The 10,690-nt window shown below is 34.9% G+C and overlaps 1 protein-coding gene across 2 annotated transcripts in view; it reads right to left on the bottom strand.

The window, feature by feature from the left end:
- Positions 1–826: 826 nt before the first annotated feature.
- The window catches only part of Hr38 (Hormone receptor-like in 38), a 53,809-nt gene continuing 43,945 nt past the window's right edge, over positions 827–10,690 (bottom strand). For both annotated transcript variants that reach the window (XM_015322390.2, XM_089170848.1), the window contains exons 4-8: positions 10,081–10,644; positions 9,587–9,962; positions 9,185–9,493; positions 8,672–8,906; positions 827–8,403 (exon numbers count right to left, since the gene is read on the bottom strand). In XM_015322390.2, the coding sequence (XP_015177876.2) occupies positions 8,150–8,403; positions 8,672–8,906; positions 9,185–9,493; positions 9,587–9,962; positions 10,081–10,644 (1,738 nt within the window). In that variant the 3' untranslated portion in view covers positions 827–8,149. The remainder of the gene's footprint in view (positions 8,404–8,671; positions 8,907–9,184; positions 9,494–9,586; positions 9,963–10,080; positions 10,645–10,690) is intronic.

Raw genomic sequence — 10,690 nt, 5'->3', positions numbered from 1 at the left:
TATATATATATATATATATATATATTTACGTGAAAAGACTTTTATTAATTTTATAGAGAAAAAAAGATGGTTTTTTTTTAAAGATTTTCAAGAATTTTTACGAAGTATTACATAATCTTCGACAAATACAAATTTTATTTTGTTAAACCACGAACATCCTGTTTCTTGTGCAAACTATAATAAAAATATATAGAGGGACGGGCGCATTCGACCGATTGCACAGCGTAAAATGAAAGAGACAGAGAAGGTATTAGATAATACTCGACTAGAGGGCAGTGCTATTCACTAAGAATTTCTCGGTCGGTATTACAGAAGTCTACAGACGACACACACCGATCGATTAAGAAAGAACATCCCAACCACGAGAGGTAAATTTTAACGATATTCTTATGCAATCAACGAACTAACAATAAATTTGAATGTTTTTTTTTCCCTTATATACAAACGGAGTTATGTAAATTTAATAGGAATAAATTACGATTGAATTTCGAAAGAAAAGAAAAGAAAGAAAAAAAAAAGAAAACCGGATTTTTATGAAAATTCGAGAGAAACGAATACGACAGATGCGTCGTTCGTAGTTTCTACACAACAACAGCGACATATAATAAAAGATTTTTTTAGTGAATAAAAGATTGACCCTTCCAAGAAAAGAACCCTCTACAAATAGTTACGTTCTAGGGAGATGAAAAAGCAACAGAAGAAAAATACACATACACGTATCAAAAAAAAAGAAAAAAAAAAATACTTCTCTTTGGTATTCCTTGACGACACAAAAAAAGAAAACAGAAATTTCTGGACTACGAAGGAGATAAAGAAAAAGTGTATCTTTCATTTTAGTAGATTTAATGAAACGATATACAGAATACATTCGCTTTCATAATGCATCGCAGCGCGTGCATTGCGCGTGCCTTACCATCTATATCACATGTCAATTTTTTTATTTTGTTTTATTTATAAAATATAATCGTTATATCATTTTTTTTTTTTTATTCTCACGTCGTGCCTTTGAACTGTTTCTTCCGTCATGTCGAAAGCGTATATAGATATATACATATATATGTATCTCTAAACGTGCGTGTCGTGCGTGCACGCGCGCCTAACTGTTACAACACGTCTCTTTCTTTCTGTTATGTCCGTATATGTTGATGATGGCGTATGCGTTCGAGCGCACGTGGCACGCATCTCTTCTTTGCGTACACGTATGTATATATAATTTATATACATATGTAGGTATATACATATATATTTCCTTATACGTATATAATACGTATATAATACGCATCCGTGGACACGTATTTATATATGATATACATACTACGCATATATCGTGAATATATATGCACACGTACGCACCGCTTAAGCGAGAAGTATCATCGTGTGGCTTGGTACTGAATTAACAACGAATCAGGCCGCGAAACGTCTTCGTGAAATGTGCACACGCGTGATTAATCTTTCATATAATATATATACATACATACATATATATATATATATATATTATAACAATGTGTTTTAGTATAATAGTTTTTGTTTTCTTTATTTTATTAATTTATTATATATTATTTTTTCTTGTATATAAAGCCGAAAAACTATAATACTTTCGTTTTCGAACGAAAGGACGAACAAATGCCAATTCTCACTTTTTATTTTTTCGTCCTACGTAAGATTGTCCGTAGTAGTATTTTTTTTTTTTTTTTTTTTTTTTATGTATTTGACTTTATTTCATTTGCACTAGTAGTATTACTAGTTCAGGCTTAAATTCGTCCGTTCGTTGGCAAAAGACGAATCGCTCGATCTCGCAAACTCGGCTTCATCGAACGCCCCCGTCTCGTATCACTTACGTTTATAAAGTCGTGTGAGATCCTCGTGATCGATGGCTTTGCCAAAAGATTACGTGGGCGCGTGTTACAATATATAAATTGATATTTTCGGTACAACGTCTAGAAATTGCGATGCGGTGGTGGTGGTGGTGGTGGTAGTTGTGGTGGTGGAGGTGGTGCACTCTTTGCTTTATTATTATTGTGCAATTAGGAAAAATTCACGATTTAACGCAATTATACTATATATATAGTTGCGTTATTATTTTTTCTTATTTCTGTATTTTTTTTATTTTTTATTTATTTATTTATTTATTTACTTTTTTTTTATTATTTTCTTTTAAGTATGTTGCCTTTTCTTTTTGCACGTGAAAAGGAGATAAGATGGCGGCTCTTACGGCAGAGTGGATCGATCGACGCGAAAACGAACGTGGACTTATGTTAATTAGATTTTTCAATGATTTCTTCGAAGTATAAAATATAAGGACGGATACGGATGATAAAATGAGAAATTGTTTTATTTCAGGATTTCCATTCTATGAAAAGGAATGGATGCGTGTGACGTATGGATGATGAATTTTTCGAAATTTAATAATAGATTGCACGAAGAACCGATAAGTATCTAAGAAAAAAAAAAAAAACCAAAAATAATCAAATGACAGTCATCGCGTTATCGTCGATCGAGGAAAATAATAATTTTATTGAAACAAATGAAGAAAAGAAAAAATAAACCTCAAAGAGATAGTAGAGGAATAAAATTATTTTGTTGATCGAACATTTATTTTATACACTGATAAAACGGGGCTGGGGCAGGGGGAAAGGGGAGGGGGGGGGGGAGGGATTGTACACGAAAACGGATCTGATCGTTTAAGTTAAATTTTTCTTCTTCTTTTTTTTTTTGTCATTTTTTTTTTTTATGTTTTGTTATTTTTTTCTTTTTTTCTTTTTTTTTTTTCTTTCGTTATGTGTTACGTTGTATTATTTTATACACCAATAGAACGACGCATAGTAAATATTGTATGTTTAACAGCCATGATTTTTTTGTGTTTTTCTAAAAATAAAAGAAGAAAAGACCTGTCTCTCGTTATTATTAATTAATGAAAATAATTTTCGACATTCGAACGATCCGACTTTGCCTTTTCTTATCTACCACGTTTTATCTTTTTTCCACCCCATACATACATACATACATACATACATACATACATACATATATATATATATATATATATATATATGTATATATATACGCGATACATTCGCATAATCTTTGATAGGAATTTTTCATTCTATTATCCACGAATATCCATCATCGACGACCGAATTACATATCCACGGCACTTTGTAAAAAATAATTTTACATCACGCGATCATTTGAACGTCTAAGCTCATAGAGAATTGTATTTTGTATTAATATAAATAATTATTTAACACGTTCACTATATTATTAATTTCAGTGGAAACACCAAATATATATATATATATATTTGTTCTCTTTTTTAGAAGATAAAATAAAGGAACAATTTGAATTCCATTTTTGGAAATTACTCTGTGAACTCGAACTTGGCTTTTTACGAATGTGAACAATAAGATTCTTCCTCATCAAAAATAGTTTCGATCGAAAGATTCTATTTGTTTTTTTTTATCGATAGTAATTATTTATCAATGATCGCAATGATTAGAAAATATTTCGTCGAAATATAATAATTATTCTCGATGTCCTCCATTAAATTCTTATTTTTATATTTTCTCTTTATATTTATTTTTTCTGCTTTTTTTTTTGTTTTTGTTTTTTTTTTCATTTTTTCTTCTTTATCTTTTACCTTGCATTCTTACCGGGCCTTTTATTTTTATTTTTATTAATTATAATATTTCGAACATTTTGTTTACTAATCGCAATCATTCTCCAAGAACTCTCACGCACGCGTATATCCGCTCGCGTATATTGCATATATATATATATATATATATATATATATATATATATATATATATTTTTATTTATTTATTATATATTGCAAATATCGATATAGTATAATCGATTATTCTTTCATACGACTGTCGTATTTTACACATTGAGAGTTTTGCGCGGACGATATTATTTAATAATAATTATTAATTAATCTTATTTTCTTTTTTTTTTTAATTATTATTATTATTCTTTCTTCATATATTTTATCGATCAAAGATATTTACTAATTATAAACGAAACGTAAAAAAGATATATATATATATATATATTTTATATACATATATATATATATATATATGTATATATGTATATACTTTGTTTTCAAGGAACGATCGTATAGAAAGAAAGGAGAAGGAATGAAGAGAAAAAGAGAGAGAGAGAGAGAGAGACAGACAGACAAACAGACAGACAGATAGACAGAGAGAGAAAAAAGGTTGTGGATGATGATTCCAAAAAAAAAGGGGAAAAAAATAGAAGAAAAAGTTTGGAAGAAAAAAAAAAATAAGGAAAAATATTCGTCCGAGGATATACGTCAAGGATACGAAAACGATATATTGTGTTCATTTCGAATCCTCGATTTCGAATCCTCGATTTCGAATTCTCGGTTTGAACGTTCGTTAGAACAGAGAAAGAAAAAAAAAAGCTACAAATATTTAACCGGGTTGGTACACACGGAAATTTGTTAACGACGTATACACACGTAGTATAATATTATCTACTATTGTGCAATTAGTACACGTATTTATTAAGTTCGCTTTATTTTTTTTTTCTTCTTTTGTTTTGTTTTGTTTATTCCGCTCTCAGATGTGGGGGTGGCTCTTCTTCATTTTCTTCTTCTTCTTCTTTCTTCTTTTTCTTCTTTTTCTTCTTCACCCTTTTTCCTTTCATATTTTGTGCCTTCACTTTTATTATTTATTATGGTTTTACGAATGTATATGGAATTTGTTTTCTTCGTGATGTACAACATTGAAGATAGAAGAAAATACGACGACGTTTTAAAGGTTTGTGTTTGAAAATAGATGATAACAAACAAACAAAGAAAACAAATGAGACAGAGAGATCCTTAAATAAAATGGATGGGAAAATCTTGTCCATATTTGTATCCATGAAAACTTTCTGCTGCTTTTGTTGCTTCTGCTGTTGATGTTGCTGTTGCTGCTGTTGTTGTTCATTCTCCCTCTCGTCTTTACGAATTTGTTGTCGTTTCATGTGAGAGGCGGCTACAATATTTCTTCTAAAGTTAGCTAGCGCCATTGTCATCTTCATCGTTGTTTTTAGTTGTCATCGTCGTGTCGTGTAGTCATTATTATTGAAGAGCCATCCGAAGAGCGTAATATCTAGCGATGAACTAACGGTTTTAAGGAATAGTGGTAACAATAACACAAATTCACGACAAAGTTATCGATGGTAACAATGGTGGTGGTGTAGTAATAATAACGCCATAAACTAGTAGCACTAGTAATAAGTAGTAATGGGTAGTAATAATAGTAATAGATCTGGTGGTAGTAGTAGTAGTAATAGTAGTAGTAATTAGTAGTAAATTGTGGTGATGATGGTAGGGGTAGTGGTAATGGTGGTGCAGGTGGTGGTAGTAGTAGTAGTAGTAGTCATAGTAAGTAGTAAGTAGTAATAGTAGTAGTAGCAGTAGTAATAATAGTAGTAGTAGTAGTAATAGTAAGTAATAAATTCTAATAGTAATAGTAGTAGTAATAGCAGCAGCTGTAGCGCGGTATACGTACATATATATATATATATATATAGTATATGTATATATATATATATGTAAATAGGACTTTTTACGTTAGTTTGATTAAAATTAAACGTCATAACGTAATAGGTAACTTTATGCCGAATCCGCTTCGTAAGCCGCATTTCTCTCAAGTTTCATACTTCTTTCTAATTTATCATCGCGGTTTACCAAGAAGACGGATTCGCGGTTTCGCCTTAACTCTCTAAAATCACATAAACGCAAAGAGTAATGGTAAAGAATGGGAGGTGGTGGTGGTGGTGGTGGTAGTGGTTTTGGTCGACGATAATTGACCGCACATTTTTTTTTTTTGGCACTCGCATGCAAATTAACGATGCTCGATTAAATTATTGTGCCGAATATTCGATGTTTGTATTGTGTGCAACATCGAATATTTCCAACTTGCTTTGTCTATTTCTCTCTCTCTCTCTCTCTCTTTATTTTATTTTATTTTATTTTTTCTTACGTTCTCTCTTCCCCTTTTCTTTTTTCTTTTCTAATCGTAATAGGTGGTACGAGGATAAAATATATACGTAAATCCCGATCAATTAAAACAAAATAAAACAAAAAAGAAATGAAACAATTTCATTTAAGGTGAGATGATTCCCTCTCCTCCTCCTCCACTTTGCCACCCTCCCCCCATTGAGAATTTGCACGCTTATTTTACGCACGTGACAACGACTTGATTCATTCATTCGAACAAATACCACGGTGTTTTATAATATGTGCTTTCATTTTTTCGTATAGGAAAAAGAGAAAAAAAGAAAAATAATAAACAAATATATATTTCGAGATCAAAAAAATGAAGTTTAGCAACGAGGCATCGCTGTTTCATCATGCGAGTGTGCAGCAGCCATAGGAGCCGCGTTCTAAACGCTTATCGTTAAAGGACGAAGGAGAGAACCCGCCATTGTGTGCGTGTCTCTTTAGGTACATGTTTAGGTACTTCTTTCTAGTTATCTTTAATTATTATTTTTTTTTTTCTAAAATTTGTATTTAACTCGCTCACTTTGTTCGCTCCTTCGTCAACAATATTCTGATATGTTGCAAAGACGCCAATACCAAAATTTCTTCTTCCATTCAATGAACAATAATATGCTATGTGTGAGCTTTGGCCAAAAAAAATTATGTAAAATAATGTTTCTTCTCTTCTCTTCTCTTCTTTTTTTTTTTTTTTTCTTTTGGCGTATGTGTATGTTTTTTTTTTTTTTCTATATATAATTTCATCTAACGCCACATCAGACACCACCCACACAACACAGATCGCGACGAAGAATCGACGAATAATTGACGAAAGATTATTAAACGATTAAAATCGGTGTGTGTGTTTTGTGTTTACCTATCGGCGACGTAAATTCGTATATAAAGTAGGTAGAAAAGTGATAAAAAATTCTATACATGTACATATTTCTTTTTTGTTATGTTTTTTGGTTTTTTTTTCTTTTTTTTTTTTTTCCCCCTAAATACATCATCATCCCCTTTTCTCTTCTCACACGCAAAAACGAACGCACTTTCAACTTTCTTTTCTTTCTCTCTCTCTCTCTCTCTCTCTCTCTCTCTCTTTTCTTCAAAGCTCGATCTAAAAATCTAATAAGATAAGAACGATAGCAAAAAGTTATACGAAAGAAATTTCGCCGATATCGTGTGGTCCGCTCGCATAAGAAGCTTTTCGAATTGTTCATCGATTCTTCGATAGTTCGATCATTTCCTTTCCGTTTCCTACCAATCGGACAGCACGGGCAGGTAACGTTATGATATTAATAATTATAGTAAATAATGGTAATTATAGTAACAATAATAATAATTATAGTAATAGCAATAGTACTAGCAATAATAATAATAATAATAATAATAATAGTAGTAGTAACGCATACGGAGCTTCAGGCACGCACATTGGGGTACTTTTCCTTAAAAGATAACTCCGATCGCGTAGATTCGCGCTTATTCTTTCTCTCCAGTCTCTCTTTCTCTCTCTCTCTCTCTCTCTTTCTCTCTTGTTTTCTTTCTTTCATCCACTCTCTCATTCGTTCAATAATTTTGCGCATAATTACGCAAACGCAAAGATTGTACATAATATACACGTACAATTGCGTACGCGTAAAAATATGTGCCTACATTCTACTATATATAATAATAATAATAATAATAATAATAATAATAATAATAATAATAATAATAATAATATATTAAATTCATTCTCGGGGACTTACATTTGTAGATAAGGATAAAATAAAGGACAATTATAATCTGTTCAGCTGCTCCTCAATAAGCTCATTCGAAAGGACAATAAAATACACTTACAAACAACAGCCGCGCGCACTTGTGTAAACAACACGCATAATGAAGATATAACGAAAGCCAGGCTAGGCATAATAATAAATTGAAAAGAAAGTATTTAGTAAAAGTGGAATTTTGATAAGAGTCAACCATACGTAGGATAATAATCATCGAAGACGCGCGCGTTTAAGTACGTCTTACGAGATTAGAAATTGTTGTAGCCTTAGGCTTCGTTTAGGGTGTGATTGTGGCGTTGGTTGGTAGTGATGATTGTGTTAGTAGTGGTAGTGTGGTGGTGGTAGTGGTACAGTGATAGTATAACGAAGGAGGAAACGATTAAAAGGGTATACTACCAAACATCGTTTCAATTAGGGGTGGCGCCGGTACGAGATCCTCGAGTTTCAAGTAAAAAATCCTTTGAAGACCTTGAACCGAAAGACTCCTTAATTCCGGCAGCTTACCGAGAAGACGCGACAAATAATGCGTTTTCCTTTGGGCCTCGGCGTCATAAGTTACGTGATCGCGCAACGACGAGATTATTTTCATTTGCAGTTGTTCCATGCGATGTGGTTCCTTCAAACCGTACCTCTCTGAAAATGAAAATTGGACATATCGTTGGGCATGTCGTCGTTGGTTATATGATTCAAGAATTATATAGCTTTTAGGATGGTGGTGATTTCGTGCAAGCGGGTTTACGTATGGGTCGTTACGTGTTACGTATGTCGGACACATCGCGTGCAAAGCGCAAAGTCAGACGATAACCGATCTACCGAATCGATAAATAATTGATCGCGGTTACTACACTAGCTTCAATCGAGAATAAACAATGATAGAGTACAAGTTGAACGGACTACTCACCGGTAATCAGGGTAAGAGCGCAAAGACAGGCGAACGCGCTGATATCCACGTCCAAGCTATGAAGTGATTTGCAAAATTCGAGAATGCTGTGCAACCAATCGCCGAAGCTACGTTGACATTGTTCCAATGCGAGAACGATACCATTGCAAAATGTTAACTTGGTGTCTTCCGGTTTCGTGCGGTAAGCCAACCTTAGGACGAATAGTTCCAGGCTGGCAGATTGGAACAACAATTCCTGAGAAAGAAAAACCCAAAACGGGAAACGTTTTTATAAGGATTATGACTATGACTTTTGTGTAGGATGCGTGTGATAGGAAAATCATAGACTCCCTATCCACCACCCATAGCGTACGACGACGACGACGACGACTTATCGTCGAACAGGCAGACGCTTCGAAAGCTCGTCTTGTCGAGAATGACCTTTTAGAAAATGTACGAGCTATCGATCTTTGTCGTCTTTCAGTATATATATATATATATACAATGCACATAGTCGAAGAAGCGATCGCTCACCTGATCCTCTCGTGCCAGATCCGTGAAGCCAGGTATTTTGTCGGCAAAATTTCTAATTACATCGATCGAGGTAGTTAATAGACTGTAGAATTGTTGAATTTTTTCTGCCTCAGTTACGGACAAATCTCCTGGTCTCGATAGTCTGTACTGCGAGTAGTCGAGATTCATTCGATCCGGGGTAGTATCTAAATGAGCTCGAACCAAAGCCGTAATTAAGGATACTGGTGGACTTGGCGGGGATTCTTGCGGTGATTTTGGTTTAGAAGGCAACCTTCCGCGACGACCTTTCAACGAGTCTGTTCTAACGACCTATTATCGAACGAATCCTTCATATATCTATCATCTTTTCTTTAAGGTTAAATTATAATGACAATAGAAAAAATAGAAAAGATCAGAACTTACTTCTTTGACCATGCCGACCATGAGACACTTTTGGAAGCGACAGAATTGGCAACGATTTCGACGACGCTTGTCGACCGGGCAAGCTTTTTCAGCGAGGCAAACGTATTTGGAACCCTTTTGTACCGTCCTCTTGAAGAAACCTTTGCAACCCTCGCACGTACGCACGCCATAATGCTGACACGCGGCTGTATCACCGCAAACGGCGCACAATTGGCTCGGACTTGGTGGTGCACGTTCACTGGTACTGCCGCTTCCGGACGACGGAGGGCTGACGGAACTCGCGGAACTCGCCGTGTTTGCTGTGTTGCCAGTGATGCTCGTGATGTTAGCGTTACCACCTCCTCCGCGTGCCTTAGGGGACTCGTTGCTGCCACTACTGTCGATGTCAATCAAAACGGTTCGATAATCTTTCTTACTTCTTACTAAAAGGATATACGGAATATAACAAGGAGACGTAAGGATCGTTTTTTTTCTTTGTTCATGCAAATAATTACCTTGCCGATTCCGACCTTTGGGTGGGTAAGGATGCCCTTCGTGAACGAGGAGGACCAACGACGACGTTCTCGAGGTTCGGACAAATATCCGTTGGTGCTACTGGTACGGTCGAACCACCCGTGATGGTTGGTGCTTGACCATATACCATTGGTACAGTCACTGCTACTCCGTAAGGTGAATCTTGCCGATGATTTGACGGCGACGGTAGCGCCGCGGTTGGCGTTGGTGCCGATTCCGTTGGAAAATAAGCTTGATGATGGTGATGATGATGTGCTTGTGCCTGAGTCTGTTGTTGTTGTTGCTGCTGCTGTTGTTGTTGTTGTTGTTGATGAACTTGGGGATGATGATGATGGTGTTGCTGTGGCTGGTGAGGTTGTTGTTGGCTGTGGTGCTCGTGATAGGAAACACCCGATGTGAATTCGGTGGCATAATGAGGAGTACCGCAGGAATATACCGAATTTTCGTAACAATCGTCATCCATCTTGATGCCGAGACTCTGAAGTTCTTGTCTGCTATATCGTGGCACTGTGTAGGTCTCTTGGAAGCTCGGCAATGGTGTAGGACTATAATAGAATATCATTCTATCTTTGGGAATGGTTTGGAGCATTG

Source organism: Polistes dominula, unplaced genomic scaffold (assembly GCF_049000335.1).
Source record: "Polistes dominula isolate Pdom_NZ unplaced genomic scaffold, Pdom_raw_medaka contig_79, whole genome shotgun sequence".
NCBI classification, from domain to species: domain Eukaryota; kingdom Metazoa; phylum Arthropoda; class Insecta; order Hymenoptera; family Vespidae; genus Polistes; species Polistes dominula.
The sequence above is the reverse complement of the archived record's forward strand: the minus strand, read 5'-3'. Positions and strand labels throughout refer to the sequence as shown.